Source organism: Buceros rhinoceros, unplaced genomic scaffold, assembly GCF_000710305.1.
Source record: "Buceros rhinoceros silvestris isolate BGI_N320 unplaced genomic scaffold, ASM71030v1 scaffold12730, whole genome shotgun sequence".
Classification (NCBI taxonomy): Eukaryota; Metazoa; Chordata; class Aves; order Bucerotiformes; family Bucerotidae; genus Buceros; species Buceros rhinoceros.
Genome location: NW_010390229.1, coordinates 1 through 17,043, shown reverse-complemented (window position 1 = coordinate 17,043; position 17,043 = coordinate 1). Strand labels below are relative to the sequence as shown.

Genomic DNA, 17,043 nt, shown 5'->3' with positions numbered 1-17,043 from the left:
TAGATCTTTCTGGGAAGAAAAGACCAATTTCAGTTGCCACTGAAGCTGCACTACAGTCTATTTCAACTGCCTCTGGCTTGTTGCTTCTTATTCTGTTGGCTCACCCAGCTGTAATCCCTTGGCCTGCTTGACTATCTTTGTCAGTTATTCACAGTCAATTAACCATGGCAGTTTAACTGTTTTCTCTAGGTCAATTTAGCACACAGGTGGAAGGCATTACTGAGAACTAATCTGGTGCCCTCAGCGTGTTAAGACTTCTGTAAAGAGCTCCTACCACTTTCCAGATCACAGAAAACTCTTACAACTTCCCTACTGCTCTTTATTCTTTCAGGCAGTAGTTTCCCCACACTGCTGGACGCTAATGCCAAGTATGGCCTTAGACTCAGAGAGGGCCTAGACTTAGATTCAGTCCAATGTCCTGAATCACATGCTGCCTCTTACAGACTCTGAGCATCCAGAAAACAAGGTTTCTTCAAAGAATGCCCCATTTCTGGCATTCACACACTGACACGCTCAAATCATTAATGATTTCTGAGATCGTAAAAGCTACTCCAGGCTCTTCTTTTTCCTTTGAGACAATCAAACCTAAAAGTAAACATTCAAAGAGTTTTGTGCTTCTGCTTCCAAGAAATTTTTAAGTAAAAAAAAGACAATTCAAAATGCAGATGATTTTCAAAACCAACTGAAATATAAATTGTAAGCTCTGTGGCTGTCTCTCTTGGGAAAACCATGTTAGCAACAAGGCAGTGTGTGGAGTTTAAATGTGGTATGCAGATGGAAAGTTTAACAGGTATCTTTTAAGTACCATTAGATAATTTTACAGGTTGTTCCCAGCCAACAAGAATTTAAGATGCCATGCTAAGAAGGATCCCATCTGCTAAAGCCAGCAAAGGCTGGCTCGATGAATTAGTGTCTGGAGTCCACAGCTGAAAGTCCTCATGCTCATTTCTTTGTTTGAGTCACCAAGAATTAACAATAGAAAGTTTAAAAAAGAAAGCAGTGTCCATTTTGCTCAGCAAAGGGTATTAGAAGTTCAGTATTGGAAGTTCACAAGGGAAGACAAACTACTTGCTTCTAGGCGATCTATTCTGACATATAGGTTGTAAGTCAAAACTTCAGTTCCAGGGGAACAGGATTGGTGGTGGACGTTCACAGCTTTGAGATTCCTAGATTAAATCTAGACCAGACGAATGTAGACATTATAGAGGAAAATCCTGGGGACACGTAGCTGCTAAACAGAGCCAAAATACAAACAAGTGTTCACTGCCATTTTATTCAAGATGAAAATCAAAAGACGGATTTATATGAATTTTCACCATAATTACTGAAGAAATAAAGTCAAATTAATCTGTAACTAGTAAGCCTGATCTTCAAGACCCTATACTTTCTGTAAACAGCCACACCACTATGAAGGGAATTTTCAGTTTTAAATCATTGATATTTTTTCTGTGATTTGATCATAACCTATGTTTCCATCCTATCTTTTTCTCTTTGCTTACAAGACACTGGTCTATCATCCAAATAATATATTCTGAACAAGTAAGGTATATCTAGCTACACTCTAGAAGGTTTTACAGCAACTGATTTTGTTTGTCACTCTTGTTATCCCTCCCCAGAAAGTCACGTGTCTGTGTCTCCCAGCACTGCTTCCAGCACTTCTGAACTGCTGTCAGCTATGCCATTTCAAGGGGTTTTGAAGGAGAGGGCTGCCATTCTCCAGTTACACAAGGAGCATTTTGGCAGTCTTTTTCAGACTAGTTTGCCATATATGATTATATCATGAAATTCCATATAGAAGGTAGTTATAAGGACATCAGACATTGTTCTAAGTGACTGCATTATAAACATCGGTGGATATGACCGGAGGAGCGCAACAAAGGGGTGGAGGCTTTTATGAAAGGAGGGACAGGGAAAGCAAGAAGGGGAGCGACCTGCTGTGTGAGAACAGTGGGAATGCAAAGAGCTCTGCCTTGGGGCAGGTTAGGAGTCACACAAGAACTTCTGTATCAAGATTAGTGGCCAGACCAACATGGTCACTTCTGTGGTGGGTATCTGCTCTAGATCACTGCTCAGGAAAACGAAGTAGATAAGGCCTCCTGCAATCAAGTGGAAGAAGATTGACAGTCACAGCCTTTGGTCCACAATGGGAACTTTTACCCCTTTAGTATCTGCTAGAAGAACAGGGCCACAGGCAATCTAGGAGACTGCTTGCGTGCATTGTAGCCACCTGGCACAGGTAGTGGCGAAGCCAGCAAGAAAAGGTGTGCTCTGGTGGACCTGATACTTAATGAAGAAGGAAGGACTGGTGGGGGATCTGAAAGCTGGAGGCAGCCTTGGCTCACATTGACTATGAAGTAGGTGGTGGAGGTCCGAGTCCGAAGAAGAGACAGAAGGGCAAAAATACAGGCTTCATTACATGAGAACACATTTCAGCATCTTCAGAGATTTGCTTGGAGTAATCCCATGGGACACAATCCTGTAGAGAAGGGTCCAGTAGGATCATCACCTCCGAGCTCAAGAAAGGTCTGTCCTGACAAGCAGGAAATCAAGCAACTGTTGCAGGAGGGCTGCATGGATGAGCAAGTGGGTCCTAACTGGAGTTGAATCTAGCCAGGTATGTGAACAGCAATGATAAAGGATTTCACAAATGCATTAACAGCAAAAGGAAAAGTACAGAAAACACGAGTCTGCCAGTGAATGGAGCACGGGAAATGGTGACAAATGATACAAAAACGGACAAAGTACTCAATTCCTTCTTGAACTGAGCTTTACTAATAAGACTGGCCTTCAGAAATCCGAGGCTCCTGTGACCAGAAGAAAAGTCAGGAAAAGAGAATTACCCTCAGTGGAGAAGGATCAGATTAGACAGAAGTTAAACAAATTGGACAAAAGTCCATGGGGCCTAAAGGAATGCACCCACAAGTGATGAGGGAACTCTTGTGTAAAACAGCACAGGCAGGACACAGAAACAATCACAAAACCATGGATGAAATGGAAAGGTAAATTTATTCTCACTACCTTGCAAATGAAGGGATTTCTGCAGCAGCTCTTGGGAAGAGGCAGGCAAGTGGAGACAAAGACATCGCAGAGCTTGGTCCTTCCTAGAGGACCAAATCTGCTGCTTTTGCCTGTATATCAGGGATTTTTGCAGGTGTAGTTTTCCACTATGCTTTGATCTTTCCCACAGAAGGGCAGGAATTTCAAGCATGTTCAGCACAGTGCCTCCAAGCCTATCAAAGACCTATGTTATCCGAACACAGATGTTCTACTCATCGAACACACAAGGACAGGCAACAATTAGAATGATATATGTTTTTTGACACCCCAGCTGCAAGCCACTTGAGTATGTTTACAATCCTCCTCACCGATCTCTTATTTTCCCGTAACTGTCTGTCATGGCAAGGCCACTCTTGATGACCTCTGAAAGGTCATGGTGACTCAGGGACACTCCTGGGAACTGGGAGAAAGCAAATATCACTCCTGTCTTCAAGCAGGCCAAGTGGGAATGATGTGGGGAAATCCAGGCCGGTCAGCCTCACCTCAGACCCTGGAAAGATGTTGGGAGAAAGTCCTCCTGAAGGGAGTTTCTAAATACATAAGCTGATTAGGAGTAGTTAGCATGGAGTTACAAGGGGAAATCTCACTTGTCCAGCCTGATGGCCTTTATAATGAGGTCACTATCTAGGAAGATAATGAGGAGAGCAGCTGATGTTCTTTACCTTTACTGTGAAGCCACTGTATCCCATATCATTGTCACAGACAACCTGACAAAGTACAGATAAGTGGACAATAACGGGTATTGAAAATGGGCTGAACTACTGGACCCAGAGGGTTGTTATCAGTGGCATGAAGTCCAGCTGGAAGAAAGTCATTAGCTCTATATTTCAGGGCTTAATACTGGAGTGTGACAGATGCACTTGACCCCTTCACCAAACTAGCAGTACCTTGGTACAGGCTCCAAAGGAGACAAGAACTCTGCTAGGAAACCCACAAAGGAGCAGAGTGACACAGTCAGCATCGACATATCAGTTTGGAGCACCAATCATGTGATTAACAGCTGACTCGCAGGTGGCTTTTCCATGACTCATCTATCAAGGAGCAAAGAAAATTGTCAGTACAAGGATTCTCATGCACCTTTCCTATCACGTGTAATTTGACCACTAGCCACCCACTTCATCCTGTAACTATGACAGACCAAGCGAGTCTTCTCTGTGTTCTCTGCTCATGCAGCGAGGCTGCATGGTGGTGATCTCCACTTGAGCTGGGACACCTCTCAAGTTTGCTCCTTGAGACAGAGAGATTTTTTACCAATGACAGATCCTTGGATGAGTTCAGTGCCAGTTCTCCCTGAACTGCAGCTGGACTGCATGCCAGATGAGTCTTGCCTTGAGAAGGGATGCCTGTCAATGTTTGAGATTCCTCACCTGAGATTAAGCGATCCTTCCTTGCTCAGTGTGGAGACTCCTTACTCGCAACAGATCCTCAGAAAGTGACTGACAGCATGCTGAATTATTACTAATGAAAGACTACTAATCCATGTAGCTAATCAACATTAATTACTATAAACTCTGTACAGATAATTCCACTAGACACAAGCTGTTGTCCAAGTCTGGTCTCCACTTGAGCTGGGACACCTCTCAAGTTTGCTCCTTGAGACAGAGAGATTTTTTACCAATGACAGATCCTTGGATGAGTTCAGTGCCAGTTCTCCCTGAACTGCAGCTGGACTGCATGCCAGATGAGTCTTGCCTTGAGAAGGGATGCCTGTCAATGTTTGAGATTCCTCACCTGAGATTAAGCGATCCTTCCTTGCTCAGTGTGGAGACTCCTTACTCGCAACAGATCCTCAGAAAGTGACTGACAGCATGCTGAATTATTACTAATGAAAGACTACTAATCCATGTAGCTAATCAACATTAATTACTATAAACTCTGTACAGATAATTCCACTAGACACAAGCTGTTGTCCAAGTCTGGTCCTAGTCACACCAAGGCTCCATAAGGAGTTTAGAAAGCAAGGGGGTCCACTTTGAACCTTGTGACTCAATGGGAGGGTCTTCCTTACCCTTTTGCATCTCCAGTCTCTGTGTGAATCATTCTAACTCGATTCTAACACAATCTTCCTTTGCATGTTTCTTCAGTGCGGTAATTAATAAGGTGAACGTTGCCATCAAACATTACTTAAAGTCACATTTCTACAACATCCTATTTACCTTTGACAGTGTTTCTTTAAGAGATCTAAATCACTCATCTGTGACATGGGGCTGATACTGTTCAGAATTTTCATCAATGATCTGGATGACGGGTCAGAGTGTACCCTCAGGCAGGAGACAGATGATATAAAGCTGGGAGGAGTGGCTGATACACCAGATGGGTGTGCCACTGTTAAGAGAAACATCTACAGTCCGGAAAAACTGGCAGAGCAGAATCTCATGAAGTCAACAAGGGTAAATGCACAGGCCCTCATGGCAAAAGAGGCCAACAGTATCCTGGGCTGCATTAGGAAGAGCATTGGCAGCAGGTCAAAAAAGGCTATCCTTCCATCAGCCCTGGTGAGGCCACACCTGGAGTGCTGGGTTCAGTTCTGGGCTCCCCAGTAGAAAGCGGTGTACTTATCTGAACTGAGTTCAGTGCAGGGCCACAAAGACGGTGAACAAAGATGACTGGAACATGTCTCACACTAATACAAGCCGAGAGGTAGGACCCTTCACTTTGGAGAAGACTCGGGGGATCTTACCTATGTGTATAAATACCCAATGGGAGAGAATAAAGATGAGGTGGCAGATTCTTCTCCACTGTGCCCACTGATGAAAAAGACATGGAACACCATCTGATCATGAGAAAACACTTTTTTGCTATGAGGGTGGTCAAAAACTGCAACAGGTTGCCCAGAAAGGTTGCAGAGTCTCCATGAACTAGACAACCTGCCCTACCTGGCCTTGCTTTGAGCAGGGAGGTTGGACTAGATGATCTCAAGAGGTGTCTTCTAGCCTAAATTATTCTGTGAATCTGTCCAGTACAGCTACAGGTTTCAGGATCAGGGCTGGAGTGCTCACTGTCTTACCATGCTGCACTCATGGCCTTTTCGGAACACCCTTACACTGAAGCTGCTAAGGAATTACTTAAATGTGACCACATCAGGAGGTGAGGAGGCCTGTTCCCATTTACCAAATGCAGTTGTACTGTACAGCTCCCACCTGGAGGTGTACTCCATCAGCTGTAGGAGTACTTTGACAGAGTACCAGACCTAGATCAAACAGTACTGAATACAGGCATCTTGACAGGCTCAGAGAGCAATTCCTTCCCCAGCGGCACAGAGTAATGCACATACACTTCTACTTCAGACCAACCGCACAGCCTGGAGACTGGGAATGGATTCAGGGTGCAGATAATTTGAGTACATGCTCAGCAAGGTTTTTGTGTATCTGCATAAAGGCAGAATATGACTCTGCCACTGGACAGTTTGTTTTTTCATTGCTGGAAGAGAGTGAAAGTTAGTTACCACTAGGAAAGTTTGTACACGTCTGTCTAATAGTCTAAGGCCAGAAATTTATCAGGTGACGGTTTACACTATCAATATGTAACACGTAGTAAGACTGAAAAAGAGTTGCTCAACTTGAAAATTTAAGACTCCAAATACCAAACTATTAGAAAAAACGGGGACTGTGAATTCTCTGAAGGAAAAGTGCTTTAATGAGACTTTGAACTCCATCTGTGGCCTCTATAGCTATATATCCCTATGGTACTGAAAGGCGGGTACAGTTCATTAGCTGTTGCTATTTCAGGTGAGATTTTGTGGGTTTGATTTTAGCATAAAGCAAGAGATGAGACAGCTTTCAAAGGTGGGTCTGATTTTTTACAGGATCTCTGCAGCTGCCTGACACAGAACTTTATTGTCCCATGCTACATACCCATAAACTAGGTCTGATGCACTACAATGATACTGGTGTATGTCTAAGCATCCCACTTTTCAGAGAAATTTTCCCAAACCTTTAGGACAGCTTTGACTAATCAGTGAATACAGACTGCAGCTGGCAAAAAGAACTGGGATTTTTTTCTGTGTTTTGGCCTACATACTCCAAACTGTGGCAGTTCGGAGTGTTCCAGTGACAGAAATCATTAGCTTAATGCTCCTAGTTACACCATATAGAAGCAACCCGCCTTAGAAAGTTTTTATAAAAGATTTGGATTTTAGATTTAGAAATCTCACTGGAAGTCAGTGACATTTGTCAGAGCCTGACTCTGTTCCCTCCATATTTACACAACCTAACTTGATGATAAAAATACCAGGGGAAATAGCAGTACCCACAAAACAAGGTCCTGAAACAGGAAATAAAACTTTCGTAAATTAGCCCTATAAAACCTCACATAAAGAAAAGCTTGCTCAAAAGATCAAGGAAGGTGTCATGGTCATCAGCATTTACTCTGAGAATGGAAAGATTTTTAGGACTTATTTAAAGAGGAACCATTAAGACATATTTTAAATGGAATGAGAAGAAATTTTGTGTATTAACAGCTGAGCCCTTAGAATAGGAGACAGGCTAGGATAAACTCAGGCAGAAGACAAGAGAAATAACAAGGAAATCCTTCATTTTAGCTGGAGGCTACATTCCATGTGACAATTTTTTCATCTTCAACATTTACATCAATGCTTGCTTTACTGTAAACTTTCTCAGCTCATGTGCAAGCAGCTGCAGCTTCAAAATGAAATCCTCAGTGTCCTGCAAGCCAACTGTCTGCAGGAGGCATGGACTATGTAAAACTAAAACTTTTATCACAATCACGGTGGCAAATGTCCACATGGTTTTTTTGCATCATCGAGCTTCTGTTGTGGGTTTTTTTTCTCTCTTTTGCTTCTGTTGGTTTCCCAGAAGGCAATTAAATTACTGTATCTTTTTATTTTTTTAGTTTCTTGACACCTGTTGCTGTGCCTTGAAACAGTTCACAATGATTATGATCTCTGCAGCAAAAATATATACTGTTAGTTATGTGGTAACCAACTAGCTCTACACGCTGCACCTCACCTAAAAAATCCACCGCGCAGGCCCAGAGGGTGCACTCATTGCTTGCAGTGAGCGTGAGAAAAGCCCTTCCCAGATCTTTGTTCGTGAAGCCAAGCCATGATGATGATGAACCAACTAGCTCCAGTGACAACACAACCTGAACATTAAAACGGGTAGGGTTTTTATTTAAAAATTTTTAGGTCTGGATATGACAGCTAGTGTGACACAAAGAGTTTTTAAAATATGCCTGTCCAAAGACAATTTATAAAATATTTCAAGGAACTGAAAGTGTAAATGAAAAATAAAATGGACATAAAGTTTTAGATCCCTTATTCTCACTTCAAAGGAGAACAGAAGTATGTATCTTCAGCCCAAACCTTCAAACTGCTTGTTTCTTCATCAGGAAAATTTATGGGCAGAAATTCTTAGTGCATCCCAAACTAGCAAAAAACTGTAATGAGCAGAACAGGAAGTTGCCATGAAGATAAAACATTGGGACTGCCATTTGTGAGATCCTCATTCTTGCCAGAATCCCTCAGATCAAAGGATGTTCTGACACCTCTGAGACAATCTCTACCATGAGGATTGTTGGAAGCTGGGAAATAGCACCTTTCTCTTCTCTTGTACTCTTCTCCCATGGATGTGCTCTACTGGGCTGGATGGACCCTTGCTTTGAACTTTACAGCCTTTCTTCCGCAAAATGTGTGCTCAAAAGTCTTGGTTCTGGAACCAAATATTCACAGGACTGTAATCTTGTATATCCTGTGAAACAAACATCTAGGCAGAACCTTTCTCGGAGATCTGTAATTTTAATTCCTCCAGAAACTCTTCAAGCATTCTCTTGGAGGGCTAAAAATGCACAGGATTGTGCATTCTAAAGCCCTTCTGTCTTCATTTCCTTTACTCTCAATGTATACACAAAGCCAGGGGTTTAGGAACAGATAAAGAGCGAGAACCACTGACACTACCTTTCTCTGGACCCACTCATGAACCACTGAGTAATCCAAGAAAATCACTTCTACTCAGAACTTCCTATCTGAATACCTACTCATACACTGTGTAGACTACTTTGATTACCTTTGAACTTTGGTCTCTTATTTGACAAATGAAATTGTAACATCCACCTTGCTTTAGAAGGCTCTTCAACAATCAGATTTTAGAAAAATACACCAAAACCAAGCCCTGAAACTCAAGAGAAAGGCAGTCATTGTATGCAACTAATTATAAAGCACATAAATTCTAAACAGATGTATTGTTTTAATGCCCAAATAGTCACTGGCACTTTTCTAAAGGTCTGATGTTATCTAGCATGGGGCTTCTAAGTGTCTCCATTGCTGAGTACTGCAGCTTCAAGGTTTAGGGATTTGTCTGTTGGAGGGCTGAGTTCTTTCTATTACGGCTGATTAGAGCTGATGCTGTATGAAGAATAATTACACTATACTTGACCATGCTAATGCTGACAGTATGCATTTATTGGTAAACTATGAGGTTTCTCAGTTCAGATGAACATCCACTTCTTAAAAGAAAAGGTACTTCTTCCCATTTCCAGACGGGAGTTTTGTCTTTCAATGACAAGCTGTTCATTGTCCTCCCTTTCCCCTTCCACCTACTAACAGACTTTGACTATTCCCTTCTTGATCATCTCTGATTCCAGATATCCCAGCAACCTTCCTTTTGTTTCGCATGAGTCCAAGTGGCACTGATTCACAAAATTAGAAGGAAATACAAGTTTCCACTGTATATTTTCAAGCATATGAATGGGCGCAGCCCCCCTGGTGTTCCTCAGACAGGTGACTCACTGTGAGATGGAAAGAAGGAAAAAACCCTCTGAGTCATCACCGTCAGTAAAATCTGCTTCATTCTGAACCGTACTGGTGAGGTGCCCTGAGCATTTATCAAGTCTTTTTTAATCTTTGACTTTGCTGTAAGTGTTTTTTTCAACTTAGTCATTCAAAACGGTCACCCCCCAGGTACCACGACTTGCATTTATCCCCTGTTCCAAGGATTCTAAGCATGGCTCAGATTATTTTCCAAGTAAAGCAAAACTTTTGAAAAGGGAGGCTCATGAAACACTACAGAGATCTGTGTTTTAGGAAATTCCTATATTCATTTGCTTGTGGAGATACCAACTAATGTGGTGTTGAAGAGTATCTTGTGTCAGTCTTCAGGGGAAATGGAACAACTTAGACCTTGCTTTATGATTTTCTCTACTTGAAAACAATTCTTTGAAGTTAAACGTTTAAGCACAAGACTTTAGGACTCACAGAAACAGTGTCAAACACTGAAAATTATTTGATATTTCCACAGACCACATGCTGCATGTGTAAGTTTTGTGGCACATGGCCTACTATAACCAAATAATTTTTACTGTAAGCGTTGTTCATCCCTGTGACACCGAGCTTACAACTCAGCCCAAGAAGGACTGTCAGGCTGCAGAGCCTTTTTCTATGTCCTTAGTATGAGTTACAGCATAACAGAAGTTGTCTGGCATCTCACCCTGCATCACTGAGGCCCATGGAAGCTACATTAACTATTCATGCTGCTTTAATTAAGACAGCTTAGCCTCTTGATGTATCACCTACCAATTAGTTGCAGTTTATATGCAGCTAGGACCTGCAGAATATTAGGCTGAACTAATTTTAACATATGAACATTCTTCTTTTTTGTTACTCATCTGGGCCAAGTACTTATATATAATATCTTACATTTCTTACAGCGAGCTACCAGCTTTCCTACTTGCAAAAACTGAATTAGGACTCATTAACTAAAACTGATAAAAATTCCCTAAGTACACTTGACATCTCTAAGGCATAACATCCTGTCTTTTTTTTACTACATGCAGCTACAGCTGAAGGTTTAGGCTGTCTGCACTACAAGCTACACTACTCTGCAAAATCCTCCTCATCCAGAGGGAACTATCACAGCAAATATACTTCCACCTACTTGCCCCACTCATCAGGAAAACTAACTACAGTATTACAAAAGGAAAACATGCTGACCTTCACTGTTCTCATCTGGGCTGTCTGATTAAACCCTAGCAAAGCTTGTTAGTTATAGTTTAGTCTTAGAAACAGTAATTTGGAGAATAATTCACTTCCCAATTCTTTATTTTTGGGCGGGAAATGAAGGGAGGGTCTGAGTTCACTTCACTTCTGACTCTTCATTGCCCTGTGGTGCACATAGCTGAATGCTCTTTGAAGGGAGGACACCACTTCAGTTGGGCTTTGCTTTCTATCTGGTCTGTATCTGCCTAGCAGCCAGGCAAAGTAAAAAGCAATGCAAATTGATTAGAGCTTTTGTCGCCGTTTGAGGAGGGGGCTACATCTATTAGTATTTCCTGACTTTTTAAATACCTTATTCTTAGCCTTGACAGCTATTTGTCTGGACAAACTTGGGGTTTGGTAAAGAACCTCTTCCTCCAATCACTCACCTACTAATAGCGAGCTGACAATGAGGGCAATAAAGTAGATGAGAGGTGGCCCAGACAGGTTGTCCTGTCTTCATCCTTCAGTGTTTTCAAGACCGGGCTGGATAAAGCCCTGAGCAGCCTGATCTGACAGCTTTCAACATCCTAATAATGCAATGCTGACCACACTCAGCAATTAACCTCAGAGGCTTACCAGGGACAAATGTCTAGAATGAAAACAGTTTAGGCTAACAAACCCCACCATATCTAGCAGCCATATTTAATTTATTACACACTATTGCTGCAAGACACCTCCTCCCTGCCTGCTGTTTAAAGGCTTGAATTTCACAATCCTTGAAGATCAGGGTGGGAAGAGAACATGCTTAGTACACAGAATAAAATGCAGTTTATGTTTTACTTCTTCCTTGTACTTACCTACACGTGTAGGAAATATCCTCTCATTGTTGATTTGCACTTCGATCCAGTCCATCAGAAGATTCATATACTGGGGCGCTGGCAATGCTGTGGGCTTCTTGTACTTCACGTCATCCTGCCACCGGTACTCATATCTAGGGCCTCCAGACATCACTGGGCAGGTCTTCTCTGTGCAGAACTCACAGATAGTTCCATAAATGAGGTTGATCCTGTTGAAGAAGTCAACAACATGGACAGCCACCCAGTCATTTTGGTCTTCTCCGTTGGGTAACTGCACAGCTGCTTTCAAGTCCACGCCCGAGTTCAGAGAGGCCTGGGCTCGTTTGTGAAGTTCAAACCTCTGGGTTCCAGGTTCAAACTTGCGTTTTGGGCGGAAAGTCTTATCTTTATTAAAGACTTGCTTGAGTGCTATGGACATGTCTGCTAATCTTCTGCTCTGCAACTGCTGACAGAAAAGCACGGCTGAGATTTAATGCAGGTATCTGCAATCTGTTGCTTCCTACCACAGGTCTCCCAGGCCCTGCTTTTTTCCTCTGAGAAGTTTGTATCAACTTCAGAGCAGTCTATTAGCTTTTTCCCTTGAAAGCATTCCCGAAAGTCTTCATGACCCTACGGATATGGAAACAACACACATTAGTGGTAAGCTCAAGTCTGCCCTGTCAGTTTGCTACTGTTTTACCATCATTTTCTAGTAATTATGAGCTGAAAAGCAAATACATAACAAGCTAGCATTAAAAACTGGCCAAGCCCTAACCTGATGAACATTTAAAATAAAAAATCCAACTCATTATTTAGTACTAAGGAATTAACTTCTTTGTCCCTTTTAAATAACTACCCATAAGGTGGGAATTTGATATATTTTGTCTTCCTCTCTTTAGACAATTTTTAAAGCAATCATTTCATTTTGCTGCATTTTTACAGTGACTGCATACCATACATAATGTACACATAAACCTAGCAGACAAAATACAAAGTGACAATCTTATAAGACATCTTATCTAATGCTCCTAAAGTGATGCCTCTAAGGAGTCGACGTATCTTCAGCGCTCTTCTCTGTAGGAAAAAAATCCCCAAGCAAGCTTTTTCCATATTTGTTCTCTATTTTCACTTAACGAGCTATTTGTTTTTGCAACCCTCATAGAAGCCAGTTAGAGTGAAACCTACAATATTGCAAAGAAATAATTCCTGTTTCCCACAGAACTGTACAGAGATTGTTATTTTTCTTGAACCACCTTCAGGAATTCAGTAGTAGTCTTAATTTTCTATTGGATTGTGTAGAATGATCAGAAAGCAATAGTGAAACTGTCACTTTCTTTATAGATCTATTCATCTCTGCAGGGGAATACTTGGCATTGTTGTTTTAACAAAAGGAAGAGCATAGGCTTTGTGTTTTTCCATCTAACCTACAGAGAACAAATTTTTCATGCTGCTCCTATTTAAATTAAATAACATAATGTCTTAAATTTGCACAGCACTACAAAAATCCTACCCTATCAGTGGCTTATGAATTCTCATTGTGGGATTACACATGCTCCACAGTCTCCCTTAACAGAAATCATGTCCATGAAAATTTTACTATGCTGTGTAAGGAAAGAAGAAATTCTTCTGAAGGCAGTTGCTCAAAGCCTTGCTGAGGGGCAGAAATGAAAAGGTCCTTTTTTTTTTTTCTTAAGAAAACAACATACATACGCAAAGAGAAATCTGGTGTGTTAAACCCTGTCCCCACATAATAAAAGATCCTCTCCCAAATAGCTGACAGATTAGCATCCAGAGAATCTGCCAGCAAGCTGCAGCTAAACAAAACTAGCGGAGCAATGACTGCTTTTCCTTTTGCGGATGGCATGATGGAGGGATACGCCAATCATGAGCTTATGAACAGCCATTCTTCCTGTACCAGCAAAACACAAGTTTAGAGATGAACTCCAGGAAGACTACTGCCACATCTATTTTGCCTCCTGGAGTAATGTTCAAACACAGAGATCTTGAAACCTGACAAAGGAAATAAGACTTTAAACAACACTAGCCTTGGAACAATTTAGTTAAGTATCACTGGCAGGAAATGAAGGCACTCTGAAGAGACAACTTTGCCCTGCAGTTTGTTGTTTGTTATTGAGACCCATAACCTCCAGCTCTCAAATGCTCTGTGGCTGTCAGCTGTTCACATAAAAGCCTTTCAAAGAATAGGTGAGTACTGCTGCACAGACTGAGCTTGTGACTGACACACTTTGAGATGGCATGGAGCCGTTGTCCCAGTTTGCAATAATGATGTTAGCTCCAGAGTTTTCCAGTTCAGGTAACTAGGTTTTTTTCCCACTTTAATATACCTGGCAGTTTTATATACCCGGCTACTTTGACTCCCTTCCTCACCTATAAATAATCAGAACATGCATGGAGTTTTTATTTAAAGTAATGAGCTAAGCACCAAATAAAAGTCAACTTCAAAGCACACATTTTGAAGCACAGCGCCCACCGCTGTTAAACCTCTTCCAAGAAAAACAGAACACACCATATTTTACAAGCTACTTTCTAGTGAACATGCACACTTAACCAATCATATTCAATACGTACTACTGTTTCCCACTCCTCTCCAGACATAAGTCTGCATAAAACAAATTAAGGCAGAGAGAGAGCAACCAAAACATTCACCAAAACCTCATTGTTACAAGTCTTCTTTGTACCACAAGTCAAATGTTGAAACTGTCTGTGGAAGCGCACACACACATATGAATGTCACATTTAACCCAAAGACTAATTCAGAAGATGTCTCTACTATGCAGCCAGATGAAACTGTTCTTTAACCCATCAAGGCAGAATCAGAACAAACAAAAATTTCCTATGTATCTCCTCCCTGGAGAGCCTTCTGTTCAGCATCTTGCAACAAAAGCTCAGGCTCTTCCTCTTCCAGCCATCACTTTACACAATACAAAACTATGTACTATCTTTGCAAAGCCAGACTGCAGAAACCAAACTCACTTTTAACTTCTCCTACAGATTAAGCTCTGCTAAGAGCTGATTCTTTTCTCTCTAAAAGTGTGACTGAAGTCTGTGCAAAGCCAGGGCATGGATAGACTTGCTTTCTCATGCATTTTCATGTGCAAGAATACAAAATAGAAAAGTGCATGGCCTGAATTTCACAGGAATACTGTGAACCAGCTCTCTGAAAATTTTTTGCATTCTGCTTCCTGAGGGTATTTGCTATTTAATTAACCCTTGTCTTGACTCAAAAGCTAATCTAAATGAATGAAGGAATAAGCAAGAATTTTGAGACTCACCCTCTCCCTTCTGAGTGAGAAACTGCTTTCCTACAGGTTACACAGCTGCCCTTACTCCCCCCACTCAAGCAACCAGCTTGGTTAGGCTTTTTTAAACAATTGCAAACAGCATCATCATTACTTCCCTAGAACAAAGAAGATTTCACTTTATTCACAAGAGAAAAAATAACAGACTCACCTGATTTTCAGTGGAGAGTAAACACACTTTAGGTTTGGAACCTTCAGAGGCTGAAGCTAACAGGAAAGCTCTAGCCAAAGTCTGTGACTCTAAAAGCACCTTTAGTCTTTAGGCAATAAAGTGATAGTAGTTAATGGTAGGGCACTCTTCTGCTTTGGACTGAATCACTAAGCCATTGCAGCAACTTGTTCACCATTAGAATTCAAACATGTTGCTGTACCACATATGGATCAACAATCAGTGATGAGAGGTTTGTCATTCCATCTCACATCATATACTGTCAATTAAAACTTTGTAGTGTTGGACTCATAAAGCAAAGCTATTGCTTCAAAATCACACAGCATTAGTGAAAGGAAAACTCATCAGATAACCTCCACAACACAGGATGAGCAAAACCTCCTGATTTTTAAAGCACTGAGAATGTAACTTGGCTTGCTGGCCACCACTTTCACTTCCATGACAATTTTCATCTGACAAGAATGAGAAATACTCTGAGTTTCGTTATCACAACTGGTCTTGGGCACGTTACTTTAGAGATGAAACACTGTGAACAATGTTGTATTGGTTAGACTGGATCATAACTCCTTGAATTCTGTGGTACAGAAGTAATCATCCTCCTGCCACGTAAAATTATGTTTGACTATCACTAACAGACATTTTGCAGTCTCCTCTCACATCACAGTAACACCAGCAGAACTGCTCCTGACTTAGACCTGTGGCAAAGGCGACAGAAACCAGCTTCTGATCTTTCATGACGTGTCCTAACTATACAATGGGGCATTTGGACTCATGGTATACAGAGCCAGTGTTGTGCATGCTCTTCTGAATTAGATGCTTAATGTACATCTGCCCTGGTATGGGCAGCTCAGATAGAGAACTTTTTTCAACAGTTTGGCTTCTTTTTCTCTTCACAGCAATCTCTTTCTGAAGATGTGTGACAGTCACCCACAGCTTTTCCTGAGGGACTATTCTATGGCATGAATAATGCAGTTGGGTGAATTCCCTTGCTGGCAGAGCCGTGACTGAGGATGGTAACCGCAGATTTAGAGATACCTCAGAACAGAGAGCCAGATCCTCACAAGCTTCATCCATCACATCAGCACCACAGTAATCAATGCTGTCTAGAGTATATCTAGACATGCACATCTAGAGTACAGCAACTCAGTCTAAATATCATGTATACCAAGTCAATACATGGAAATAATAAATCAGTCCTACCTATGCATATACCACTAAAAAACCACCCACCACGATCACTGAGTGACTGAGTTACTGCTGAGTTAAAAACATACTATATCATTTTGTCATATACTTTCTATTAAATCGCAGGTAGCAAGAATCTTAAATGTCACATTTTATAAACACATACCTTTCATCACAGCAATAGGGAGCACTGCACAAGCTTTAGATGGCTGCTAGGAAGGTGGCTAGTAGAATACCCATTTTATTAATCAAGAAAGTGAGGAGACATGACTTCTCCAGCATCACAGTAAGCTGTCTATCTTGCTAGATACTGTCTGAAAACCAGCTCTCCATCAGCTGTTTTTCACATTTTTCTTTCCAAAATAAAAGTCTCCATTTTGAGCACTTGCATAGTCTGATCCAAAGTCAGCTGAAGCCTGCAGGTAAGAATACATTTGACTCAAACACCGCTAATCTAACATTTTGCAGACTTCTCACGTTTGGTTTCATAATTCATTATCCATATGTCCTGGGTACAACATGGTGGAACCGGATGCTCTTTTGTTG

General features: G+C 41.4%; 1 protein-coding gene across 1 annotated transcript in view; it reads right to left on the bottom strand.

The window, feature by feature from the left end:
* The window catches only part of MOB3B (MOB kinase activator 3B), a gene marked incomplete at its 3' end in the record, with an annotated part of 26,192 nt that extends 13,924 nt beyond the window's left edge, over nucleotides 1-12,268 (bottom strand). Inside the window, exon 1 of the mRNA XM_010137018.1 lies at nucleotides 11,845-12,268. Coding sequence (XP_010135320.1) covers nucleotides 11,845-12,262 — 418 coding nt within the window. The remainder of the gene's footprint in view (nucleotides 1-11,844) is intronic.
* Between the last annotated feature and the right edge of the window lie 4,775 nt (nucleotides 12,269-17,043).